This window comes from Genypterus blacodes, unplaced genomic scaffold (genome assembly GCF_046128005.1).
Source record: "Genypterus blacodes isolate CSIRO-AG114 ecotype Tasmania unplaced genomic scaffold, CSIRO-AGI_Gbla_v1 ptg000019l_1, whole genome shotgun sequence".
NCBI lineage: Eukaryota > Metazoa > Chordata > Actinopteri > Ophidiiformes > Ophidiidae > Genypterus > Genypterus blacodes.
In genome coordinates, this window is record NW_027466832.1 from 3,876,715 (window position 1) to 3,888,051 (window position 11,337).

General features: G+C 44.8%; 3 protein-coding genes across 3 annotated transcripts; 1 reads left to right on the forward strand and 2 right to left on the reverse strand.

The window, feature by feature from the left end:
* Positions 1 to 558: 558 nt before the first annotated feature.
* On the reverse strand, positions 559 to 2,235 carry cunh19orf25 (chromosome unknown C19orf25 homolog). Its single transcript, XM_076141496.1, has 3 exons — positions 1,942 to 2,235; positions 1,220 to 1,386; positions 559 to 1,112 (listed from the first exon to the last, which is right to left on the reverse strand). The coding sequence occupies exons 2-3, from the start codon at positions 1,359 to 1,361 to the stop codon at positions 928 to 930; spliced, it is 327 nt and encodes a 108-aa protein (XP_075997611.1). The 5' UTR covers positions 1,362 to 1,386; positions 1,942 to 2,235; the 3' UTR covers positions 559 to 927.
* A 480-nt stretch (positions 2,236 to 2,715) lies between these two features.
* Positions 2,716 to 7,191, reverse strand: reep6 (receptor accessory protein 6). Its single transcript, XM_076141610.1, has 6 exons — positions 6,989 to 7,191; positions 4,914 to 5,007; positions 4,414 to 4,552; positions 4,164 to 4,332; positions 3,837 to 3,961; positions 2,716 to 3,013 (listed from the first exon to the last, which is right to left on the reverse strand). The coding sequence occupies exons 1-6, from the start codon at positions 7,119 to 7,121 to the stop codon at positions 2,999 to 3,001; spliced, it is 675 nt and encodes a 224-aa protein (XP_075997725.1). The 5' UTR covers positions 7,122 to 7,191; the 3' UTR covers positions 2,716 to 2,998.
* Positions 7,192 to 7,563: 372 nt separating this feature from the next.
* Positions 7,564 to 11,131, forward strand: LOC142991377 (tetraspanin-33). Its single transcript, XM_076141481.1, has 8 exons — positions 7,564 to 7,928; positions 8,373 to 8,430; positions 8,688 to 8,812; positions 8,896 to 8,970; positions 9,251 to 9,346; positions 9,652 to 9,780; positions 10,073 to 10,234; positions 10,579 to 11,131. The coding sequence occupies exons 1-8, from the start codon at positions 7,680 to 7,682 to the stop codon at positions 10,717 to 10,719; spliced, it is 1,035 nt and encodes a 344-aa protein (XP_075997596.1). The 5' UTR covers positions 7,564 to 7,679; the 3' UTR covers positions 10,720 to 11,131.
* Positions 11,132 to 11,337: the final 206 nt, after the last annotated feature.

An 11,337-nucleotide genomic window follows, 5' to 3' on the forward strand; every position in this document is an offset into this window, starting at 1 on the left:
AGAATTAGCACCAATCATATTTGCATGGCCAAATCCAGACTGCAGGTACATTACATCATCCACCAGGGGACGTGGCATCTGTGATTTGCAGCTTAAATTTGGAAATACTTCAACTCGGAAGTAATAAGTGATGATTGGTTTGATAATTTGACAAAACACAAATAATAAAAAATGCCTGAATATTTGGATAATCAATTGTTTTAAACCAGTTATTCAATAAAAACAACAAAACTTAACTTACTGATTCAGTTGCCATTGAGCAGGTAGTTTTTAATAAAAAAAAGTTTTTGAAAGGTTTAAAATGTAAACGATTTGTGGATCTGTAAAAAAAAAAACCCATAGTCCACACATACAGACTCTGACCCTCCTGTCCACTGGGTGGCGCTGAAGTAGTCATTGGAAGTGACAGCAGGAGATCACGGCTCATCTGCTGGAGGAGCTATGTAGAGCCTTCAGCAGAGCAGTAAAACCGAACTGTAGGGCTGCTCTCCTCTGCGGCAGGACTTCCCCAGTAAAGGTCACATGGACACAAACACTGAAAGAACCAAACACCTAAAGGAAACTTCCTGTTACCATGTGAGGCGTCTTTATTGACATTATTGTTACGCTGGACTGGAGTAACGGTTATGGCTGATTCATCAATTACTGTGTTAAATAGTGTCAATCATTCATATTGTGAGTGTGAGGAGTTCAGGGCCACACGTAAATATGAGTTTCCACAGAAGGTCTTCAGTCCTTACCAATTACATCTTCCAAAGCAAAAAATGTTTCATATTTGAGTCAGAGGTCAGAGGTCGGCTGGCACTGGAGCCCACCAGTGTCTGGCTAAACGGCACGTCTGCAGAAGTGACAGGTATCAGCCTGCTGACCAACAGTTCGTCCACACTGAAATCCTCTGTATGACTCATCCAACAGCACCAAACACAGTCAGAGTGCTCGACCTTTGACCTCTGCCACATCCTGTTCCAGCTGGCCCCCCGCCACCGTCAGCTCCTCTCTCTGCCTGAGCAGACAACCTCTGACCTCCTGCAGTCTCTCGTTCAGCTCCAGGTACTGGCGGCACTGTTGGAACTTGAGCTCCACATCCCGTTCTGATGACGACCTGGAGGAATCTGAGGGAAACGCAGATAGTCAGAGGAGTGAGAGACGATTGATAAGAAGTGAGCCAGTAATAGAATGCTCCACAGAGCCTCTGATGGATCAGGTGGACCTGCAGTACCTTGCCCTGTATGCTCCAGTACACTGTAGAGCGGATCGTTGGGTGCGGCTCTGTCGATGTCCTCCAGGATCTGGTCCACCGTGGGGGGTTCAGGTCGGCTAGGCAGAACCACCCGCTTCTTATTCTTAGCGCTCATGCTCATCCTGCTGAGGATGAAGGTCCAGCATCTGAAACACAAACATTCAATCAGCTTCCAGGAAACTTCTCTGTGGGAGTTAAAAACCGCAACTTTAAAATGTGAAATTATCTTCATAAGAACACATGATGTGATACATGTCTGTCATAGTTTAGCTCCTCTCACCATGGCAACTTCTACAATGGTTGCGCAGGTACACCTAGCTTCAATCTGCACCATAGTTCATCACTGTACTACATTACCGACGATCAAAACACACAAACACAGATTAGACCCCATTAACTGAATAGTTAATCACCTATTTCATTGTTATATTTAGTTAAAGTTACACATTCACCGCCGAACAAGAAATATCCCCGATTTTCATCTCAGAGCTGACAGAACAAACAGCTGCGTTTAATTTGTGAACATTTACGGGAAAATTGCGGAGTTTTATGGATCATTTATGAACCGAATTTAGGCATAGATTGTTTAAAATCCCAGTATTTGTTTAATAAGCTGTAAAATATCTGCATGTTTACCAGCAAGCTGTTCACTGCATGTTCAGTTTAGCGGTGTGTGTGTGTGTGCGTGTGTGTGAGCCTACCCGGGTCAAGGGTCCCGCTGCTCTTCTCTTCTTTTTCTGACACTTAACCTGGATTAACGGCAGTAAATCGGCTGAATCATCTACAATTTGTGAAATAAACAAACGCTGCGGAAGAAGAACGGCTGTCACGACGCCACGTATATACGTCAAGCGCTACGTGATGACGTCACGTGACGTTGCTCTCTTCTTCTTCTTCTTCTTCTTCTTCTTCTTCTTCTTCTTCTTCTTCTTCTTCTTCTTCTTCTTCTTCTTCTTCTTCTTCTTCTTCTTCTTCTTCTTTTCTTTCTCTTCTTCTTCTTCTTCTTCCTCTTCTTCTGCTTCTACCACTAGCCTGGGTTTTAGGCGCTTTGTCGCCCCCCTCTGCCTCGAATGTTAAACCACAAAAATAGCTTCGCTGCTGATAGCATAATTTTAAAAAACAATAATAGAAAATTCTGTTATTCTTTATGCGCTCGTGAGGAATTAACTTTCGACTCCTGTGATGATTTTCCGTTTCATGATAATGACTTAGTATGTAAATAAATGTGACAGTAAAGGTGTTCTGCTGAAGTGAGCAAGCAAGACGCTGACCTCTGACCTCCGTGTTGAGAAATGAAATAAATAACAACCACTTTAGCCATCATTGAAAATATGTTTCCATGTTATTTCTCCAATTCCAGTTTCGACTTCAAATAAAAATTCACAATGGAAAATTGAAAGAAAGAAATTCCTTCATTTACAAAGACGTCACGCAAACAAATTAATTTAAATCATATTTCATTTTATGTCTGATCAAATGTTTTAAATTTTCATCATCTATCTAATCAACTCATATACGTACATGAGTTTGCAAAAGGAAAAAGTAGTTGACAAATAGTTGAAATACAAAATAACAATGTTGATGCAGATTTGTTTGTTTGTCAGTCTGAGATCAGAAGTGAACTCAATATAAATATAAAACATCTGATATAAAACAGGAAATGATGAACGAGGAAACCTCTGGCTCTGGTCCTCCTCCCTCTCCTCCTCTTCCTCCTCCTCCTCCTCCTCACTCACATGCTGCTAACTCGGGTGCAGGCTAACCCAGGAAAGGCTGGGACAGGAAACAGGAAACATAGCGCCGCGTTACTTGCCATCAAATCACTAAACATTCTTATTTTATAGAAAAAAGATCAAGTCTAACAAACGTCACAGGCTGTATTCAGACCTGTGGCCACAATCGCACTTGGGTCCACACCACATCAATGGCTCTACGGAGCTGTTCATTTGCAGTGAGAAATCAACCGACTCAACAAATAATACAAGTCACTTGCTGTACTGTAAATGCTATGAAGAGTTTGTTGATCATGTGTATACGCTCATAAATATTATAAATATCTAACCAAATATCTCACCTGCTGCATCTACAGAAGAGAACTTGTTTTTATTAATTTATGTATTTTATATTTGGTTGTTTGCCTCCATCACAGCATCTTTTCCTGGTGACGTATGTAAACTAACGTTGTTAAATCAACTAGACAATATCAAGCAAAGCAGTGATGCTCACATGGTGCCGAAGCTCCATTTTCCATTGTGTTTAGTGATTGGTCAGATTTGGGCAGGAAGTGACCCTTCACCTGGGAAACGGTAACTTCATGTACATGTGTGAACACAAAAACAACCAAGGATTGTTTGTAAACATTATTCCCCGAAATGTAACAAAGCAAATGAACCACAGCTCTGAATACAGACATTCATCTGAACAATCAGGACTTCAAGGTCAAAGTTCAATGAAATTTCATTTAGACTCTAGAATTGCTTTTCATTTCACAATGGTCATACTGGTGTTACTGGGTTACTGGTGTTACTGATCATACTGGTGGTACTGGTGTTACTGGTTGTGCTCTGAGGTGGACGGGCCCCTGTGTGTTACATACTGGTCCTTGGCCCTCTGGCTGCTCTGGAGCTGCTGGTGTTTCTGCTGCTGAGCTCGAGGGTAAACTTTTTTGATCGGTCCGAGCCGGAGACACCTGAGGACGATTCTTCATCAGCGTGGACAAGACTGGTGGGGGGGAGAAAGAGGAAGCGGAGGAGAAAACTTTTGTGGTCATAAATTCAGGTATGTATGATTTCCTGTAAAAAACTCAATGGTTTGTTTGGCTTCCTGTAGTATACTGGTACGTGACCTCCTCTAGTATACTGGGTCATGACTTGCTGTAGTATCCTGGTACATGACTTTCTGTTGTATACTGTGGCATCTGTACCTTCTCTGGTCAGGGACTCAGCAGCGTTCATGGCCTTCCCGCTCAGGTCGCTGACCATGTTGTCCACCGTGGCCTCGTGACGAAGGAACACGGGCCGGACCAGGCGGGTGTAGATGAGCTGGGAGCCGTTCCAGGACGCGGGGGCCATGCACCACAGCAGAAAGAGACACTGGAGGAGACAGACACAATGAGCTGAGCTGGCAGGAGACACATTGGAGCCGCAGGAGGCCCTCAGTCAGCCTCCGCTCACCTTAAAGGCGTAGTAGAAAGGAAACCAGTAGAGGAAGATGTCGGCGAAGAACTCGCCCAGGCTGAAGACGCCGTACACCACCCAGTAGGTCAGCCATTTGGTGTCGTCCTCTTTGCAGGGGCTCTCAATGGCTTTGACCCTGGACACACAGAAACACCAACACCTGAGACCGCAAACGCTGAAGCTCCAACAGGCTGAACAGGCCAAACCAAGCATGGACACACACACACACACACACACACACACTGCTGGGAGCTTTAGAGTGTCATCATTTTGCTGTCCTGAGTCGGGGGGCTTCAAAGCAGAAACCTGTCAAGAAACCTGTTTGAGGTAACAACATAACTGACCACATACAAATCTGTCTGAGGGTTTGGGTGAGGACCAAGAAGAAGGAAGTGTCCAGTGTGTGTGTGTGAGTTTGAACTGTCTGAGTTTCTGCAGCTTTCTCAGTGTGAATGCTTACAGATGTTTAGGTCAGTGTGGCAGGAAGTAATACTCACGAGTAATAGGCAGGATACACAAAACCAATCAGGTTGCACAAAAGGGAGGCTCCATATCCATACACCAGGTAGAGTCCAGTCAGAGAGACGGCACCTGGAGGACAGTAGACAAGAAGACAGACTTACTCTTCATGAATCCAAGATCATGGACTGGATCCCGAACCGTGTCCCGAAGATTTCTAATCAATGGATCTGTCTGTCCAGCGGCTCACTGAGCTGTTATTCAAACAGCTGCACCACTTCAGTGTGAGAAGCTCACAGAGACTCCGATGAAGCTCCCCATAGCTCGTATACATCGTGACACACAAGACAAACATTGAAAGTTGTTGTAACTCTCCAAACGCTCCTACCTCTGATGAGCTTCTGTGGCGGCGCACACATGGAGCCTGTCCTCTCTTGACTGCCTGTGTGTCTCTGATAGGTGGACGCTGATAGTGGGGGACACTTTGCACCAGGCACTAGTGACATCATGCCCTGCCTGTGTGTGTGTGTGTGTGTGTGTGTGTGTGTGTGTGTGTGTGTGGTATGAATAGTCTGCTGTTCTGTGTTCACTCCACTCAGCAACATGACTGTAAGTTGCTGTGTTAGCTCCAGAGTCCATCTGATTGGTCCAGAGAGCCCTGGTGTCCCTCTGGACAAACGACGGTATCAGAACATACGTAACTAAAAGTGTGTGTGTGTGTGTGTGTGTGTGTGTGTGTGTGTGTGTGTGATGTTGATGTGATGTTGTGAAGTGAAGCTGAGGAGCACTAAGCTTCATGGATGTCAGCAGAGAACCTGGACGTGCTGCTGTCAGAGGTGCAGCACTCACCAGCACGTTTGCTCCTCTGGTTTATAAATACTGCAGCATTGCTGAATGTATTTATCTTTATTGGGATGTTATTCTGTTATTCTGTGTTGATCCAAATAATTTTCCAAAACATTTCCAGACCTGGAAACATTTTCCACAAGTCAAATTAATAATTTACAAACAAAAATAGCACACAGTGGCCACTCAAATGGTAACAATCACACAAGGCTGATAATTTGACATGATTCTGACCATGTTCTTTCTAATCAACATTAAAGAGGAACTCCATTGTTTTTCCACATTGCATTTATCTTCAGAAAGTTGATTCTGCATGTTAAATGGTGGTCTTTATGACAGTAAATTTTGATGTGTAAAATCAGGGAAATCCCCCTTTATGCTATCACATTCCCCTTTTTTTACTTCATAAATGAAAAAGGTATTACACAAACAAGAGAGTAATCATATGGAAAATACAGAATTCAACAAAGTTTACAGGAAAAGCACACAAGTGAAAGGAGAGAACAAATGCTTACTTGATGTTACTGTATGCATCATTGACTTATCAACCCACTAGTAAATGTGTAATTCCCCTGGTGAATGAACATTCAAACTGCCCAGGACAACTTGTAAGATAAACATATCAAATCTATCAGTCTGTGGAGCAAAACACAATCACAGTGGAGCTCTTCCTGGTTAAAGTGTCCGAGGACACAAAGATACCGTTTAGCTTTAGGATGGCAAAGATTGAAAGATTACAAAAAGAAAAAACAACTGTCTAATGTAAATGTGTAAGAACTTTATTTACTGGATGGAGCGACATAACTGCATTGAATAAAAATTGAGGTAGATGGAATTATGAGACAAATATTAAAACAAGGGCGCAGGTGTTAAATATAGGAGGAGACTCCTGTATTCCTCCTATATTCCTCCACTTTATTTCCCAGGAGAACAGAAACCCTGCCCTCTGATTGGACCAAAGGCCCTTTGGATGCACAAAAAAACCAAAAAACAAACAAACAGACAAACACTCTTACACACACACACACACACACACACACTCTGAGCGTCTCTGCCGTGACAGAGTTTAGCAGAGCTCCTGTTTCTATGTCAGCAGGATTATCAGGGGAGGGGAGGGGGGGTGGGCAGTGTGTGCAGCTATTTACACTCACATGCAACAAGTGGAACCAAACAAACAGGAGCCATAAAAAAGCGTCTAAGATGTGAAATTCACAAAATGATTGAAAAGAAAAAGAAGTCAAAACTTGATGATAAAATAACTTCATACCCAGTGCAATGATCTTCTTCTTGATCCCGGTTCTCTCTTCAGCTTTTCCCAGGAAGTCTGTCACCACATTCTTCTCATTCAGAAACTTGTCCACTCGGTCTCTGATGTTGGCAAAGATGTCCAGGATGCCCATGGTCCTCAATCAGGTCCTCTGGCAGCAATCAGAGGAGGTAGATCTGTGCAGGAGAGGAAGCACAGCCGAGTGTAATCCTCCTCAGAGAACAATCTGGATTATTGAGGAGGAGGAGCCAGAGGGAGGAGGAGGAGGAGGAGGAAGAGGAGGAGGGGGAAGTGGAGGGGCAGGAGGTGGAAGAGGCATGAGGAGCAGGAGGAGGAAGAAAAGGAAGAGGGGCAGGAGGAGGAGGAAGAAGTGGAGGACACGGAAAAGAGGAGAGGAGGATGTGAGAGGAGGAAAAGAAGCGAGGCTGAAGGTAAGACAGGAGGGAGGAAGAGGAGGAGGGAAACATGATTTGTCCAGTATTGATTTCTTATCATGAATATAATGATTACCGAAAATGATTAGAATAACAAACCATACCGTTCTTTCCTATGGCGCACAGAATGGGCCGATATCCATAACTCCTACTGACTTCTCAGCCTGACGCTCAGGCTCTCCAGAGGATGAACCCTTTTCATGAATCCATCCCAACGATGAGGAGGAGCGAGCAGCCACTGATCATCACCATGCTGAATGAATGCAGCCTCTAGGTGGCGCTGGAGGAATGTTAGAGCATCCACAGAGATGAGATACAGGCTGACAGGTGGGGGACAGGCCGCGCCTTCTCCACCACGTCAGAGCGCTGAGGGCGCGGCGTGGGAACAGCAGGAATGCAGCGTGCAGGCAGACACACGTCATGTCAACAGTAACAAACCTGCATCAGCCATGAGAGGCTACAGGGGCGTCAAGTACACACTGTTCATCTGCTGCTACGTCCTCTGGGTGAGTCTGACCACACACACACACACACAAGACGGACTGAAGCTTAACACGTCCTCAAGACGGACAAACAAACAACTGGAGTCACATCCAGCTGCTGCCTGCTGAGAGAGAAGAAGAAGAAGCTGAAGAAGCTGAAGAAGCTGAAGAAGCTGAAGAAGCTGAAGAAGCTTCTTATTGACTCACCACTTACAGCATAAGAACAGTGAAGCAACAACATCAGTGTGACAGAGCTTAGTCATAAAAAGGCAAAAATCAATCAAGGAATGTCAAGAAAAAAGTTTAAATGTTACAAGAATGAAGTTGTAATATTTACATACAAAAACTAAAGATGTTACAAAAATAGAGTTGCAATAATTCGAGAAATGTCTAAATAAGTGCATTGATAACTGTGTATGTGTGTGTGTGTGTGTGTGTGTGTGTGTGTGTGTGTGTGTGTGTGCGCAGGTGGTGAGTGCTGTCCTGACTGCAGTGGGGATCTACGCCAAGGTCGCCAAGGAGAAAGGTCAGCTGTGTGTGTGTGTGTGTGTGTGTGTGTGTGTGTGTGTGTGTGTGTGAGAGAGAGAGAGATTGTGTGTGTGTGAGAGAGAGTGTGTATGTGTGTGTGTGCGAGAGAGAGTGTGTGTGTGTGTGAGTGTGAGACGTTTTGGTCCTTACACTGGATACTGCTAGTGGATACTGCTGTCTTTCCTTAAGTACTCAAACAGCATCCTGCTCATCGCATGCGTGTGTGCATGCCTGTGTGTGTGTGTGTGTGTATAGATGTGGTGGACACACTAACAATCGATCCAGCTCTGCTGCTGATCGTCGTTGGCTCAGCGGTGTTCCTCATCACGTTCTTCGGCTGTTTTGGTGCGCTGCGTAACGTCACCTGCCTGCTGAAAGCGGTATGTTGTTGCTCGGCAACCTCACAAAAACAGTAGAGTGAAGAGGGTCAAAGGTCAAACTAACGTGTTCTCTCCTGCTGCAGTTTCTGGGGATCTTGGTGGTGGTCGTCCTCCTCCAGGTAGCTGCAGGAATTGTGAGCTACCTCTTCACTGACATGGTAACCTGCCATCCTGACACATGTTACATCCATATTTTGAAGTGTATTACAATATTCTACCTTGGAAACAGGTCCAATGAGTTTCTGAAGCTTGTCTGGTGACTCGAGGTCCTCACATGTCCAAAGGTTTGGACCTGAAAAAGACATCATAATAATATTCCTACAATATTTGCATGGTACCTGAACACACCGGTGCAGGAGCTGGAGCTGGACATGCTATTGGACATGTTGCTGTCTGTGGGAGGTTCAGCGTGATGAACTATTTGTTGTTGTTGTTTAGGTGATGGAGAGGACCGAAAAGCTGATGATGAAGGCTATAATTCGCTACAGGGAAGATCAGGACCTGGAGAACGCCATTGACTTCATCCAGAAGAAGGTGAGGAGGTCTACAGACGGTAACGTGTACTACTTTCAGAATAATACGATCCTTCATTACATTTCCCCCTGATGACAGTGACATCTGCTGGTCAGAGAGCAGCACTACTCCACCAACACGACAGTCACTTTTTTATTTTGTCACTCCAGTTTTGGTTTGCAACTTTGGCCTTCTGTTATTAAATCTGATATTATATTGATTAACAGGAATATAATATCTAACCATCAAAAGCATTTATGACAGGCTTTAAGGTGATATATAGATGGATGGATGAAAAGCCTGCTTATGTGTTTGTGTGCTTCCAGTTCCAGTGCTGTGGGGTTGAGGGCTATAAGGACTGGTCCCATAACATCTACTTCCAGTGTTCAGAGGACAATCCCAGCCTGGAAGCCTGCGGCGTTCCCTTCTCCTGCTGTGTCGGCTTACGCAACCAGGTGTGAAGGTGTTACAGTGAAAACCAGCAAACCAACCTGCAGAAGCTCCCGACACACTGATGAGAGGGACGGGGATGTAGGGGTGGACAATCAAAGCAGAGGTCTTCATCATGGAGGCACTGCATTTAGGATTTTGGATCCAAATTCAGCTCCAGTCTGTTTTTCAGAATTAATTTGTGTAGTTTAGGTTAGGGTTTGTGTCAGAGGGGTCTCAGACTCCTGCAGACCTCAACCACAAACACCTCTAACCTCTCGTGTGTGTGTGTGTGTGTGTTTGTGTGTGTGTGTGCAGACTGTCTTGAACACCATGTGTGGTTATGGGATGCAGGAGGCAGAGGGCACCTCTGCCGCTCTGGACGTCTTCACTGTGGGCTGCTTGGAGAAGATCGTGCGGTGGGCCAAACACAACCTGCTGCTGGTGGCCGGTCTGACCGGCGGCCTGCTGCTGCTGGAGGTAACACTTCACCAACCATGTATTATATGAGATGCTCCCTGCCACAATGTGCTCAGTAGAACAGGAAATATGTTGGTATTGTTGAAGTGTTTTTGACCTTCAAGCTCAATGTTAGAGTCCAGATCAGGTGAAGTGCAGTGAAAGTATGTCAGGTGTTTCCAGAGAAGCATTCCAGAGCTTCAGGAACATGCCAGGACAGATGTTCACCTCACTGTGCTGTGGTGTTTAGACAGAATGTCTTCATGTTGGTTTACATTATGTTCAAACAGGTTTTGGCTGTTTTTTTTAGTTTTGAGCAATGAATCATGGTGTGTGCGTGCGTGTGTGTGTGTTTGCTCTGGCAGTTGTGTATGATCTGTCTGGCTGCCGCTCAGATCGCCTGGATAAAGAAAGCGACGAAAGCAGAAACTCGAGGAGTCAGGAGCCAGCAGGGCAGGAAGGACAGCTTCTGGCTCCCTGCCTTCGCCAGCTTTGCCGATGAATAACGTGTGCTGATTGGATTAACAGACTGGATCAATAACCTGACCTCGGGATCAGTCTGTGTTGGACATCGGTACCTGAATGTGGATCAGAGTGAGACGAGTCCGTTTGCCTTGCACAAGTTTTATATTTCAGTCAAAGCAGAAGCTCAGAACGTTCACATGCAGCTTACACCTTCACCTCAAATGGCACAGAAACACCATTTAATAGTTACAGTGAAAGATTGAGATCCTTAGGTTCATTTGATCAGCTGGTAGACCTCAATCTCCATTTAAGTGAGGCTGATACATGACTAGCCTTCTATCTTCATGTAGAGGAGCTTTTAAAGGCTTTAACACGTGTTCATGGATCCATAAGTGTCCATTCAAAGACCTACAGACCTGAAGAGAAGCACAAACATCTACACAATGACACAACTTACAGAGGAACAAACACAGAGTACAGAGGTGAAGGGGATGAAGCAGATGAAGACGATGCTGTGATGTGATCTGCCGTCATCCCAGTTCTGTCTGCATGTAAACGTGGTGAGATTCAGTTTCCTCCTGGACTGTTAAGGAGTTTAACTGCTACCTCATTTTGTTTCTACATCAGTTAAACCAAACAGTCCAAGGAGATTTAAGGCA

Excerpts from the sequence above, each read along its gene's own strand:
- cunh19orf25 (XM_076141496.1), bottom strand. The coding sequence starts at position 1,361 with ATGAGCATGAGCGCTAAGAATAAGAAGCGGGTGGTTCTGCCTAGCCGA. Across the intron at positions 1,113-1,219 it reads ACTGGAGCATACAGGGCAAG|ATTCCTCCAGGTCGTCATCA; the intron begins GTACTGCAGGTC and ends CGTTTCCCTCAG.
- reep6 (XM_076141610.1), bottom strand. The coding sequence starts at position 7,121 with ATGGGCATCCTGGACATCTTTGCCAACATCAGAGACCGAGTGGACAAG. Across the intron at positions 4,553-4,913 it reads GTGTATCCTGCCTATTACTC|GGTCAAAGCCATTGAGAGCC; the intron begins GTGAGTATTACT and ends CTGTGTGTCCAG. Across the intron at positions 3,962-4,163 it reads TGAGTCCCTGACCAGAGAAG|TCTTGTCCACGCTGATGAAG; the intron begins GTACAGATGCCA and ends CCCCCCCACCAG.
- LOC142991377 (XM_076141481.1), top strand. The coding sequence starts at position 7,680 with ATGAATGCAGCCTCTAGGTGGCGCTGGAGGAATGTTAGAGCATCCACA. Across the intron at positions 8,813-8,895 it reads TCACCTGCCTGCTGAAAGCG|TTTCTGGGGATCTTGGTGGT; the intron begins GTATGTTGTTGC and ends CTCCTGCTGCAG. Across the intron at positions 9,347-9,651 it reads TTGACTTCATCCAGAAGAAG|TTCCAGTGCTGTGGGGTTGA; the intron begins GTGAGGAGGTCT and ends GTGTGCTTCCAG.